At 39.5% G+C, this 14940-nt stretch overlaps 1 protein-coding gene across 7 annotated transcripts in view; it reads left to right on the top strand.

Annotated features, from left to right (window-relative positions):
* Positions 1 to 14940, top strand: part of MAP9 (microtubule associated protein 9) — a 48883-nt gene that overhangs the window by 21683 nt on the left and 12260 nt on the right. For 4 of the 7 annotated variants that reach the window (XM_024977427.2, XM_059876153.1, XM_059876152.1 and 1 more), the window contains exons 9-14: positions 1155 to 1323; positions 2312 to 2401; positions 5923 to 6084; positions 6204 to 6349; positions 6526 to 6658; positions 7566 to 8977. In XM_024977427.2, the coding sequence (XP_024833195.1) occupies positions 1155 to 1323; positions 2312 to 2401; positions 5923 to 6084; positions 6204 to 6349; positions 6526 to 6658; positions 7566 to 7733 (868 nt within the window). In that variant the 3' untranslated portion in view covers positions 7734 to 8977. Of the gene's footprint in view, positions 1 to 1154; positions 1324 to 2311; positions 2402 to 5922; positions 6085 to 6203; positions 6350 to 6525; positions 6659 to 7565; positions 8978 to 14940 lie in introns of those variants that run through there. The other 3 variants (XM_024977428.2, XM_024977429.2, NM_001206151.1) reach the window with 1 other exon arrangement.

Here is a 14940-nt window from a genome sequence, read left to right on the forward strand (position 1 = left end):
AACAACACATGTAAAATTATACTTTAAACTTTGAGGTTCTATGCACTAAGTTGGTTTATTAAAATGATAAGAACTGATCATCATTCACGCTGAATCCTAACTCATAGGTGCTAATCAAAACCTTCTGCATCTTTTAAATTATCATTACTCAAGTAGAACAGGGGTCAGCAAACTTTTTCAGTGAATTTGCCAATTAGTACATATGGCTGGCCCTATAGGCCATATGGTCTCTGTTGTAATTACTCACATCTGCTATTGTAGCAGGGAGGCCATTGTTGGCATTATGAAAATAATTGAAATAGCTGTGGTGTAATAATTTTATATACCAGAAGAGATTGTGAGCCAGATTTTCCCACTAACCCCAAGTTAGAGGTTATTAGTCTAACTTTATATTTAAGATGGTTTATGTAGCAAAATGGGGCTTCTCTGGTGAAGTGAAGTGAAGTCGCTCAGTCATGTCCAACTCTTTGCGACCCCATGGACTGTAGCCTACCAGGCTTCTCTGTCCATGGGATTTTCCAGGTAAGAATACTGCAGTGGGTTGCCATTTCCTTCTCCAGGGGAACTTCCCGACCCAGGCTGCATGGTAGGACCTTAATAATAATTTATCCCTAGCAGAGCAGTAAAGAATCTGCCTGCCAATGCAGGAGAAGGAGTTTGATCCTTGGTTCAGGAAGATTCCCTGGAGAAGGAAGTGGCAACCACTCCAGTATTCTTGCCTGGGAAATCCCATGAACAGAGGAGCCTGGCGGGCCACAGTCCGTGGGATTGCAGAGTTGAACATGACTTAGCGACTAAACAACAGTAGCAGCAGCAGCAGCAGCAATGTAGCAAAATAATACAAGAAACTATTAAAACCGACTTATTGTTTTTTCCCATGTAAGTTGAATCCATGTTTTAAAAAAAAATGTTTTAATTATAAATAACCTAAAAAGAAAAATTACTTTGAAGCTATATATAAATTAAAGTAATAAAATTTAAATTATATTGAAAGGGTCTTTGTGTACTAATAAAATACCACATCATTTTCAAAGTAATTATAAATTATTAAATTATAATGTAGTTTTTAGATATAGTAGTTTCAAAATCTAATGAATCTTTCTTCTACCATTGTAATTGTAATAGTTTGTCTTGATTCATTTGGGTCTTTTCAGATTAATGACCTCTGAGTTCTTAAAGAAGCCTAGTTCTCTAAGGAGGATTCCGTCGACAGCTTCAGCTTCTCACTATTTAGGGACTTTGAGAGTCTTGGACCAAAAGCCCTCACAGAAACAGAACACAGAACCTGACAGAGCAGATAACCTAAGGGCAACTGTTTATCAGGTAAAAAGGAAAATATATATTCTTTTAAAATTAGAATTAATCACATAAGATTTTTTTATCAGGGAGTAGAATGAACCTGTCAGAAATGATTTATTAACTCATTTCCTTTATAATACCTGAGCAATCCAAATCTCCTCCCAAGTTTGCTTGTGTGTGTGTGTTAGTCGTTCAGTTGTGTTCGACTTTTTGTGACCCCCATGAACTGTAGCCTGCCAAGCGTCTCTGTCCATGGAATTCTCCAGGCAAGAATACTAGGGTGAGTTGCCATTCTCTTCTCCAGAGGATCTTCCCAACCCAGGAATTGAACCCAGATCTCCCTTATTGCAGGCAGATTCTTTACCATCTGAGCCACCAGGGCTACTTTAAACTTTGCTTAACTGATCATAATTGTAAAGAAAGAGAATTTGCCATAGCAATTGATAAAAATATAACAAAAGCAAAATATAGTTAAGGTATATCTATGTTTTTATACTTTTTCAACTTAAAGTTTATATTGTTACGAACAAAAGTGTTTTAATATTTTTTTCTTCCCTGAGACTTTTTGTATTTGAGTTAAACTTACCTAGAAAAAAGCTTTTCTAATTTTTCAAAAATTCAAACAGATGTCTCTTTTGGTCTTATTTGTTATATAAAATACAAATTGAAAATGTATTTTAATATGTATTTTTAATACATAGAAATATGAAAATAGAAAATTGTCCATGTGAATTTCAGAGAAAATGGTAATATATTCAGTCATCATAGTCAGTCTTTGAAATCTGTTCCTAGTACTGAGAAAGATAACATAGATATGATTTTCTTAATTCTTGTTCATTGTTATATATTAGAATATTATCAGAAAAAGAGGAATGATATTAGCACATATAAAGTTTGTAAAGTTTATGTTTTAGTTTTTTTAAGTTTTTATTATATATTTCAGAAATAAACAAGAATTCTAATTTATTTGCAAAACTTTGCATAATATATAGCCTTTTTCTTCTTCTCACAGGAGTGGTTAGAAAAGAAAAATATTTATTTACATGAAATGCACAGAATTAAAAGAATCGAAAGTGAAAACTTAAGGATTCAAAATGAACAGGTATTCTGAAATATAGAAATGAAAAATATTCTGGATTTTTAAGTCAATAAAATAGTCTCGAATGCTTAATATTTTTAAATCACCTGTTTTTTAAATGGTGAAATAAATTATATATAAAAGAAATGATTTCTGATTTTATTCCTCTAGTCCTTTATACATTTTTAGTTGATGTAACTGGTTTACATGAAAACAAAGATACACAAATTTTCTTATATGTGTGCAATAGCTTTGGCACTATTGATTATGAATATTTTTTTTCTTGTGACCATGTACCTATTTCATTCTTAAACATTGACTTCAGTATTACAACTTAGCCAAGAATATAAAGGGTCTTCAGACATTAACCTTCAGTCGTCCTCTGTTCTTGATTCATGGACCTAACATTCTACGTTCCTATGCAATATTGCTCTTTACAGCATCGGACCTTGCTTCTATTACCAGACACATCTACAACTGGGTATTGTTTTTGCTTTGGCTCCATCCCTTCATTCTTCCTGGAGTTATTTCTCCACTGATTTCCAGTAGCATATTGGGCACCTACTGACCTGGGGAGTTCCTCTTTCAGTATCCTATCATTTGCCTTTTCATACTGTTCATGGGGTTCTCAAGGCAAGAACACTGAAGTGGCTTGCCATTCCCTTCTCCAGTGGACCACATTCTGTCAGACCTCTCCACCATCACCTGCCCTTCTTGGGTGGCCCCACACAGCATGGCTTAGTTTCATTGAGTTAGATAAGGCTGTGGTCCTAGTGTGATTAGATTGACTAGTTTTCTGTGATTATGGTCTCAGTGTGTCTCTCCTCTGATGTCTTTTCACAATACCTACAGTCTTACTTGGATTTCTCTTACCTTGGACGTGGGGTATCTCTTCACAGCTGCTCCAGCAAAGTGCAGCCACTGCTCCTTACCTTGGACGAGGGGTATCTCCTCACAGCCGCCCCTCCTGACCTTGAACGTGAAGTAGCTCCTCTTGGCCCTCCTGCGCCACCGCAGCCACCTCTCCTTGGATGTGGGGTAGCTCCTCCCGGCCACCGCCCCTGACCTTGGACTTGGGGTAGCTCCTCTCAGCAGTTGCCGCACCGTCACAGCCTGGCACTCTCAGCCGCCGCCCCTGACCTCAGATATGGGGTAGCTCCTCTTGGCCCCCACCCCTGACCTTGAGCAAGGGGTAGGTCCTTTTGGCCAGGCTTTTGTGCAGTCGGTCACAGCTGAAGCGCAGAACATTTCATGCAAAGATGGGCTCAATAAAGGACAGAAATGGTATGGACCTAACAGAAGCAGAAGATGTTAAGAAGAGGTGGCAAGAATACACAGAAGAACTGTACAAAAAAGGTCTTCATGACCCAGATAATCATGATGGTGTGATCAGTCACCTAGAGCCAGACATCCTGGAATGTGAAGTCAAGTGGGCCTTAGAAAGCATCACTATGAACAAAGCTAGTGGAGGTGATGGAATTCCAGTTGAGCTATTTCAAATCCTGAAAGATGATGCTGTGAAAGTGCTACACTCAATATGCCAGCAAATTTGGAAAACTCAGCAGTGGCCACAGGACTGGAAAAGGTCAGTTTTCATTCCAATCCCAAAGAAAGGCAATGCCAAAGAATGCTCGAAACACCACACAATTGCACTCATCTCACACTCTAGTAAAGTAATGCTCAAAATTCTCCAAGCCAGGCTTAAAGCTCAACATTCAGAAAACAAAGATCATTGCATCTAGTCCCATCACTTCATGGGAAACAGATGAGGAAACAGTGGAAATAGTGTCAAACTTTATTTTTTGGGGCTCCAAAATCACTGCAGATGGTGATTGCAGCCATGAAATTAAAAGACGCTTACTCCTTGGAAGAAAAGTTATGACCAACCTAGATAGCATATTCAAAAGCAGAGACATTACTTTGCCAACAAAGGTCCATCTAGTCAAGGCTATGGTTTTTCCAGTGGTCATGTATGGATGTGAGAGTTGGACTATAAAAAAAGCTGAGCGCCGAAGAATTGATGCTTTTGAACTGTGGTGTTGGAGAAGACTCCTGAGAGTCCCTTGGGCTGCAAAGAGATCCAACAAGTCCATCCTAAAGGATATCAGTCCTGGGTGTTCATTGGAAGGACTGATGCTGAAGCTGAAACTCCAGTACTTTGGCCACCTCATGCGAAGAGTTGACTCATTGGAAAAGACCCTGAAGCTGGGAGGGATTGGGGGCAGGAGGAAAAGGGGATGACAGAGGATGAGATGGCTGGATGGCATTACCGACTCAATGGACATGAGTTTGGGTGAATTCTGGGAGTTGGTGATGGATAGGGAGGCCTGGCATGCTGCTATTCATGGGTTGGACACGACTGAGCAACTGAACTGAACTGAACTGAACTGTCCCCTTTTCTATCTTGAATTTTTTTGTGTCTTTAAGACCAAGCTCTACCTGAGTGATTGCCCCTGTCCTTCCCATTGAATGGATCTGGGCTCTCATTTCAGTCTCACTTGTACTTCACTTCCTGCCTCTAACTCCTGCCCCATAGCCTACAACATGCTCATTTGTTTCTCATCTACTAAAGTAAAACCACTGAAGAAAACAGAACAAAACAAAACAAACCCTCCATTGTGTTTTTCAATACTACCAGGAATAGAAGTAACTCTGAGTGGAGCAGCCCTGCAGGGGTGGTGCCTGGACTCTGGGCCATGTTTCAGCTTGATCTGCCACAGTCAGTGCCAGACTCCTCATTTGGTCTTCACAGCTCAGTGAGGGTGGCTATACTTCTCCTTCTAAATTATGTTTTCTCTGTAATAAGACTTTATAGCATTTAATCCTAAGCAATATTATAAGGCAAACAGAATATTATGGGATTAGACTGAAGTAAGCAAAGTAATAACATTTTCCAGTCTGGCCTATGCTTTCAACATCTGGGACATGTTTATGCAGTAAGAATTGTATGCTCTGATGTCAATCAAAACTCAGGGTTAAAGCAAAGACCTGTGGCTTACTGTGTGACTTGGCCAATTTATCTTACTTTGACTGTAATTTTAAACTGAAATAGGTTAATAGGTAGTGCAAAGTGCTCATAATGAAATATTACATTAAAAGGAAAATATCAGGGAAGTTACAGGCCAGAGAGGTAAAATTAGTAATTAAAAATTTTTTTAAAAATTACCTCTCTGGCCTGTAACTTCCCTGATATTTTTCTCTTAATGCAATATTTCATTATGAGCACTTTGCAGTACCAATTAACCTATTTCAGTTTACTCTGAAAACATTTGTTCAGTACAGTTCCCAAAAAAGGTTCCTTCCCATGCATGGTAGTACATCAATATCTGAGAAGTGCTTAGAAAAGGACATTTTAAAATATAGTGAATAATTCAGATAACATTTTTTTAAAAATTAATTTTTCTAAATCATTTAGAATAGATTGCTTTGAAACCTAACTTGATGAACATTAAGGAAAATAAAGACACATACTTATATGTATATCTATCTATATTTGTAAATTTATATTTATTCATACACATATGACTATTATTTTTCCAAAATAGAAAAGAGCTGCTAAGAGAGAAGAAGCCTTAGCATCATTTGAGGCCTGGAAAGCCATGAAAGAAAAGGAAGCAAAGAAAATAGCTGCAAAAAAAAGGCTTGAGGAAAAAAACAAGAAGAAAACTGAAGAAGAAAATGCTATGAGAAAAGGAGAAGCACTGCAAGTATGCAATAGCTTTAATATCTTTCTTAATTTTAAATATTTTAAAATTAGTGATTAACTGTGCTTTTACTATTTTATTATATTCACATTCAATAAGAAGGTAATTCTTAACTTCTTCAGGCTTTTGAAAAATGGAAAGCAAAAAAGATGGAATACCTTAAGGAGAAAAATAAAAAAGAGAAAGAATATGAAAGAGCAAAGAAACAGAAAGAGGAGGAAACTGTTGCTGAGAAAAGAAAAGATAACTTAACTGCTGTTGAAAAATGGTAATCTAAAACAGCAAGTGTTTTGATAGATCTGAAATTAGTAACACTTTAGGTTTTTCTAAAATTCATTTACTTGAATGTTATTAATGTACTCAATCTTATTCCAGAGACACATTAGGGAATCTTTATTATATATTCTCCTTTAACTTGCCAATGTTTTATACTACCCTACATAGGAATGAAAAAAAGGAAGTTTTTTTCAAGGAAAAGGAAAAAGTAAAAATACATGAGAAAAGAAAAGAAGAACAGAAAAGAGCTGAGAAAAAAGAAAAAGATAAACAAGCTCTCGAGGAATATGAAAAATGGCTGGTAGGTGTTCTTTGTTAATGCAGTTGTGTATCTTAAATGTACTTTTTGTGACTTTTCTGTCCCTAATTCCAGTTCTGTTTGTCTCATGACTACTGACTCTTTCTGCCTGGAAGTTGCCTTGTTGAATTCATCCTCTCCTTCTACATATATCATAATTTCTTCAATCTACTCATTTCTATTAATGATTATGTGTGTGCTCAGTGATGTCTGACTCTTTGTGACTCAGTGGACTGTAGCCCACAAGGCTGTTCTGTCCATGGGGTTTTCCAGGCAAGAATCCTGGGGTGGGTTGCCATTCCCTTCTCCATGGGATCTTTCTGGCCCAGGGGTAAAACCCTGGTCTCCCACATTGCAAGCAGATTACCGTCTGAGCTCCCTTGGAATCATTAATGATTCTACTATTCCTTAAAGCACTCAGGCTTAAAACTTTAGTGATGATATTGTTGCCCATTTATCCTTTGCAATAATTCTCATATCTAAAATCATAAAAAGCTGACAAGTGTATTACTGAAGCTATACCAGGTTAGTTTATGTAGAACTTGGTCCCAACACACAGTAAAATAGTATTTAATGAGAAAGTTATTTCATTTTTTATTTCCTTTTGATCTTCCTGATGATCTCAAGGAGACGATCTTACTTAAGTGGTTTTTAAATGAAAGAAAGCAAGTGTGAAGATTGGGAGAAATGATAATAAATGACTTTATATTTTTTTGTTTCTTTCAATATACTTATGTTTATACTTGCTTTTCATTGAGGGCAAGCAAAATAACATTTTCTATCTTAAAACATCAGTATAAATATGTATTAATTGATTTTTGAATAAGTAAATACATTTCAGATGAATAAGTATTTTGTATGTTAAGTTGCTTTTGGCATGTCTGACTCTTTGTGACCCCATCAACTGTAGCCTACCAGGCTCCTCTGTCCATGGGATTCTCCAGGCAAGGATGCTGGAGTGGGTTGCCATGCCCTCCTCCACGGGATCTTCGTGACTCAGGGATCGAACCCATGTCGCTTTCGTCTCCTGCATTGTCAGGCAGGTTCTTTACCACTAGCGCCACCCTGGGAAGCCTGATTGAATACTTTATATTAGTCAAAAAGTGCAAAATTTCTCCACAGGGACTAGGGTCCAATAGGGTTTCTGATTAAAAAATTCATGTATTTTGACATGAATTTTTGAATTCATGTCTATCAGCAAGTTAAAAGTATGTCATTCAGACTTTTTTTTTTTTGCATCATTGCATATTTTTTAATTTTTTGCATTTTTGTATTCTCTGGTTAGGATTGAGGTTGAGCATTTTTCATTTGTATAAGTATTAATTGTATTTATTTTTCCTATAAAGAGTCCATTTTACACTGAACATAAACTGAACATTTTTTCATTGGTCTTCTTCTTATTGATTTCTAGAAGCTTTTATATGTACTAGGGAAATTAGCCTATCATTTCTGATATGAGTTACAAAATTTTTTTCCAATTGCATTATATTGTCACCTTTGCTCATTATTTTATTTTCAGGTATCAAATCTATTAGTCTTTTTCTATGGCTTCTCAATTTTAGGAATAGTTGAAAGGACCTTCTCCAAAATCTGAAGTCAAAGCTCCCATTTTTCTTCTAATAACATTATGATTTTAATATCTTAACATTTTAACATTTGCTCTACTTAGAACTTGTCTTGGTGTATGATGGAAAATATGATTCCATCTTTATTTTTTCCAAATGCATCTTTCATGAAACAACACTGATTTGAGATACTGATTTGAGATACATTAGATCATTCCCATATTTTTGTGTCTGTTTCTTGACTTCCTGTTTCATTGGTCATTCTCACTAGAAATATTCCAGTGCTATACTCTTCCCCTTATCAGGACTTTATATATTTTCATATGTTTGTATTAATCTCCCTTTATAATTTCATTCAAAGTATTTCTGAATATTCTAGGTTTCTTCACATAAAGTTTAGAATCAGTAACTAGAAAAGCACACAGGACCCAAAGCAGGCTATTTAAAGGTAGGATAAAAGATGAAATACCTTGGAATAAACTTAGGAAATGCAGAAGACCAGTATGAAGAAAACTTTAGAATACTCCTGAAATACACAAATGAATATTTGAGAAATTAGAACAAAACTACCATCGGATAGAAATGGTATTATAATGATATTATAAAGATGTCAGTTTTTCCCTGAAGTAATTTGCAAATTTAATGTAATCCTAATAAAAATACCAACAGAATTTATTCTCGTGTATGTGTTGACTAATACTGCTATAATGCTAAATCTATGCAGAGAAATAGTAATAAAATAAGGCAATCAAAATTGTTGCAGTGGTTTGAATGAGAATAGTAATGTTCTATGATACTTTCTTAGACTGAACTTTTAATGCTGTATTATTTAAGCTTTGTTCTGAGAAAAATTAAAAATTTTCTTATATTAAGGAGATGCATGCTAATTCTAATAGTATCTCTAAGAGTAGTTCATATGTGCTCAATTTGTTCATTCATGCTGGATTCCTCGGACTTGTAGCCTACCAGGCTCCTTTGTCTGCAGGATTCTTCAAGAACACTAAAGTGGGATCTTCCCAACCCAGGGATCAAATTCGTTTCTCTTACTTCTACTGCATTATCAGGAAGGTTCTTTACCACTAGCACTACCTGGGAAGTCCTTTAGAGTAGTGATTGAATATAAATGTCTCACTTTTCAGTTTTATTTTCACATTGTCTCAAAAATTTGATAGAATTTGCCAAATGACTAAGTCATACATGACTAATGTAAAATACTAAGTTAGGTACATTAAGTTTTATTATAATGTTTAGTCACTTTCTCATTCTAATCAATCCTGTGGAGAAGAAAAACTCATCAAAGACATAGGACAAAATAACTTGTTTTGATGTACAGTATATCCCTATAATACCCAATGAACAGTATGAAAAGGCAAAATGATAGGATACTGAAAGAGGAACTCCCCAGGTCAGTAGGTGCCCAATATGCTACTGGAGATCAATGGAGAAATAACTCCAGAAAGAATGAAGGGATGGAGCCAAAGCAAAAACAATACCCATTTGTGGATGTGACTGGTGATAGAAGCAAGGTCCGATGCTGTAAAAGGCAATATTGCATAGGAACCGGGAATGTCAGGTCCATGAATCAAGGCAAATTGAAAGTGGCCAAACAAGAGATGGCAAGAGTGAATGTCGACATTCTAGGAATCAGCGAACTAAAATGGACTGGAATGGGTGAATTTAACTCAGATGACCATTATATCTACTACTGCGGGCGGGAATCCCTCAGAAGAAATGGAGCAGCCATCATGGTCAACAAAAGAGTCTGAAATGCAGTACTTGGATGCAATCTCGAAAATGACAGAACGATCTCTGTTCATTTCCAAGGCAAACCATTCAATATCACAGTAATCCAAGTCTATCCCCAACCAGTAATGCTGAAGAAGCTGAAGTTGAATGGTTCTATGAAGAACTACAAGACCTTTTAGAACTAACACCCAAAAAAAGATGTCCTTTTCATTATAGGGGACTGGAATGCAAAAGTAGGAAGTCAAGAAACACCTGGAGTCTCCTCCGCCTCCTCTTCACCCCGCCTCCCCTCCCTCCCCCGGCTCTTTCCCCAGGGTGGCTGCCGCTGCCGCCGCCGCCGCGGCTGCTGCCAGGCTGCTCTTCGGCCAGCCGCACCGGCCCCAGGGCTGGAAAGCACCCGGCCCCCCCGGCACCCGCCCGCCGCTGCCGCCGCCGCCGCTCGGGGACGGCCGCCGGCCCTCAGCCCCGGCGGAGTTCCGGGCTCCCTCGCGGGCTGCGCCGCCCCGCCCCGCCCGGTGCCGACCTGCAGCGCCCCGCTGGCTAGCACTCCGCCTCCCCCCCGGCTCAGCCCCCCGCAGCCGCCGGACAAGAGCACTGGGCCACTTGTGAGCATCACGCTGCCAGCGCAAGAGCTACTGGAGAGTTCTCTTTATTCCTGGAGACTCCAGGAGTGCCTCTCCCACCGCTAGGAGTGAGTGAATGGAGCCTTGGGGAAGAGCCCACTGCTGGAAGGACCGTGGGAGGAGATGCCTGGGAGCCAGCTCTAAGTTTTACAATGGTGGATGGAGTGATGATTCTTCCTGTGCTCGTGATGATTGCTTTCCCTTCCCCTAGTATGGAAGATGAGAAGCCCAAGGTAAACCCCAAGCTTTACATGTGTGTGTGTGTGAAGGCCTCTCCTGTGGGGATGAGGCCCACTGTGAAGGCCAGAAATTTAAAAAAAAAAAAAAAAGAAACACCTGGAGTAACAGGCAGATTTGGCCTTGGAATACAGAATGAAGCAGGGCAAAGACTAATAGAGTTTTGCCAAGAAAATGAACTGGTCATAGCAAACACCCTCTTCTAAGAACACAAGTGAAGACTCTACACATGGACATCACCAGATGGTCAACACTGAAATCAGGTTAATTATATTCTTTGAAGCCAAAGATGGAGAAGCTCTATACAGTCAACAAAAACAAGACCAGGAGCTGACTGTGGCTCAGACCATGAACTCCTTATTGCCAAATTCAGAATGAAATTGAGAAAAATAGGGAAAACCACTAGACCATTCAGGTATGACATAAATCAAATCCCTTATGATAATACAGTGGAAGTGAGAAATAGATTTAAGGGCCTGGATCTGATAGATAGACTGCCTGATGAACTACGGAATGAGGTTTGTGACATTGTACAGGAGACAGGGATCAAGACCATCCCCATGGAAAAGAAATGCAAAAAAGCAAAATGGCTGTCTGGGGAGACCTTACAAATAGCAGTGAAAAGAAGAGAAGTGAAAAGCAAAGGAGAAAAGGAAAGATATAAGCATCTGAATGCAGAGTTCCAAAGAATAGCAAGAAGAGATAAGAAAGCCTTCCTCAGTGATCAATGCAAAGAAATAGAGGAAAACAACAGAATGGGAAAGACTAGAGATCTCTTCAAGAAAATTAGAGATACCAAGGGAATGTTTCATGCAAAGATGCGTTCGATAAAGGACAGAAATGGTATGGACCTAACAGAAGCAGAAGATATTAAGAAGAGGTAGCAAGAATACACAGAAGAACTGTACAAAAAAGGTCTTCACGACCCAGATAATTACGATGGTGTGATCAGTCACCTAGAGCCAGACATCCTGGAATGTGACGTCAAGTGGGCCTTAAAAAGCATCACTATGAACAAAGCTAGTGGAGGTGATGGAATTCCAGTTGAGCTATTTCAAATCCTGAAAGATGATGCTGTGAAAGTGCTGCACTCAATATGCCAGCAAATTTGGAAAACTCAGCAGTGGCCACAGGACTGGAAAAGGTCAGTTTTCATTCCAATCCTGAAAAAGGCAATGCCAAAGAATGCTCAAACTACCGCACAATTGCACTCATCTCACACGCTAGTAAAATAATTCTCAAAATTCTCCAACCAGGCTTCAGCAATATGTGAACTGTGAACTTCCTGATGTTCAAGCTGGTTTTAGAAAATGCAGAGGAACCAGACATCAAATTGCCAACATCTGCTGAATCATGGAAAAAGCAAGAGAGTTCCAGAAAAACATCTATTTCTGCTTTATTGACTATGCCAAAGCCTTTGACTGTGTAGATCACAATAAACTGTGGAAAATTCTGAAAGAGATGGGAATACCAGACTGCCTGACCTGCCTCTTGAGAAATCTGTAGGCAGGTCAGGAAGCAACAGAACTGGACATGGAACAACAGACTGGTTCCAAATAGGAAAAGGAATACATCAAGGCTGTATACTGTCACCCTGCTTATTTAACTTCTATGTAGATTACATCATGAGAAAAGCTGGACTGGAAGAAACACACGCTGGAATCAAGATTGTCAGGAGAAATCTCAATAACCTCAGATATGCAGATGACACCACCCTTATGGCAGAAAGTGAAGAGGAACTCAAAAGCCTCTTGATGAAAGTGAAAAGTGGGGAGTGAAAAAGTTGGCTTAAAGCTCAACATTCAGAAAACAAAGATCATGGCATCCGGTCCCATCACTTCATGGGAAATAGATAGGGAAACAGTGTCAGACTTTATTTTTGGGGGCTCCAAAATCACTACAGATGGTCACTGCAGCCATGAAATTAAAGACGCTTACTCGTTGGAAGGAAAGTTATGTCCAACCTAGATAGCATATTCAAAAGCAGAGACATCACTTTGCCAACAAAAGTTCATCTAGTCAAGGCTATGGTTTTTCCTGTGGTCATGTATGGATGTGAGAGTTGGACTGTGAAGAAGGCTGAACGCCAAAGAATTGATGCTTTTGAACTGTGGTGTTGGAGAAGACTCTTGAGAGTCCCTTGGACTGCAAGGAGATCCAACCAGTCCTTTCTGAAGATCAGCCCTGGGATTTCTTTGGAAGGAATGATGCTAAAGCTGAAACTCCAGTACTTTGGCCACCTCACGTGAAGAGTTGACTCATTGGAAAAGACTCTGATGCTGGGAGGGATTGGGGGCAGGAGGAGAAGGGGACGACAGAGAATGAGATGGCTGGATGGTGTCACTGACTCGATGGACGTGAGTCTGGGTGAACTCCAGGAGTTTGTGATGGACAGGGAGGCCCGGCGTGCTGTGATTCATGGGGTCGCAAAGAGTCGGACATGACTGAGCAACTGAACTGAACTGAACTGAATTGAACATATCACAATTTTGGTGTACAACCTAGCTTGTGGAGTGAGCATTTGATGGCTCACTGTTTTAGGTGAAAATTGTCGTCAAAGATCAAGTAAGATGCTTCATGCTGGTTCCCATATTAATTGATGTGCTTAGTGTGTCCTTAGTTGCTCAGTCATGCCCAACTCTTTGTGACCACCTGGACTGCAGCCAGCCAGGCTCCTCTGTCCATGGAGATTCTCCTGGCAAGAATACTGGAGTAGGTTGCCATGCCCTCTTGCAGGGGATCTTCCCAACCCAGGGATCAAACCCAGGTCTCCCATATTGTGGATTCTTTACCATCTGAAAAACCAGGGAATTCCATATTAATTCATCAGTTCAGTTCAGTTCAGTCTCTCAGTCGTGTCCAACTCTTTCTGACCCCCCGAATTGCAGCACGCCATCACCAACCCCCGGAGTTAACTCAAACTCAACGTCCATTGAGTCGGTGATGCCATCTAGCCATCTCATCCTCTGTCGTCCCCTTCTCCTCCTGCCCGCAGTCCCTCCTAGCATCAGAGTCTTTTCCAGTGAGTCAACTCTTCACATGAGGTGGCCAAAGTATTGGAGTTCGTTACCTTTAATAAAACAATAAAGCAAAAGATTCATTCTCCAACAAACAACGACAGAAGAACTTTAACAAGCCTCTTTTAATTATTACTCAAGATAACATCAGTTTATCTTAATTGATATTAAGGTTGATACTTAATTGCCCTTTTCCTGCCCTGACTTTTTAGCATCTGCTGGTAAACTCAAAGTTGCTTCAAGTTCCTCTTCCTCCCCATGTTAAATGGAATGGATAAAGAGGTTGGTTTAGTCAGTTTCTAAGAACACAGCATGGTCACTGTTTTTCCCTCACCTAGCTAAGTGGGCCTCCCACTCTCTAAAGTATTAAGATGATTGACAGTGGTCCAATTACACCTTTTATTTTCTCAATTAGTATTCTGAAAGGAGATTCTTTACTAGGAGTAGGAAGGATGCAAACATTCTCATGAGGAAGAGCAAAATGTTAAAACAAAAATAAGTCTCTTTTTTTTCACTTCTTTTGTTGTATGTGAATAATTGCATGCTAATGGACCCTTGTATTAACATATTCTTCTTGTGACATTTTCAATTCCTTTTATGTACTGATAAAAGAAGCATCAGTTCAGTTCAGTTCAGTTCAGTCGCTCAGTTGTGTCTGACTCTTTGTGACCTCATGAATCACAGCACGCCAGGCCTCCCTGTCCATCACCAACTCCCGGAATTCACCCAAACTCATGTCCATCGAGTCGGTGATGCCATCCAGCCATCTCATCCCCTATCGTCCTCTTCTCCTCCTGCCCCCAGTCCCTCCCAGAATCAGGGTCTTTTCCAATGAGTCAACTCTTCACATGAGGTGGTCAGAGTATTGGAGTTTCAGCTTCAGCATCAGTCCTTCAATGAACACCCAAGACTGATCTCCTTCAGAATGGACTGGTTGGATCTCCTTGCAGCCCAAGGGACTTGCAAGAGTCTTCTGCAACACCATGGTTCAAAAGCATCAATTCTTCAGCGCTCAGCTTTCTTCACAGTCCAACTCTCACATCCATACATGACCACTGGAAAAACCACAGCCTTGACTAGACGGACCTTTGTTGGCA

Source organism: Bos taurus, chromosome 17 (genome assembly GCF_002263795.3).
Source record: "Bos taurus isolate L1 Dominette 01449 registration number 42190680 breed Hereford chromosome 17, ARS-UCD2.0, whole genome shotgun sequence".
NCBI classification, from domain to species: domain Eukaryota; kingdom Metazoa; phylum Chordata; class Mammalia; order Artiodactyla; family Bovidae; genus Bos; species Bos taurus.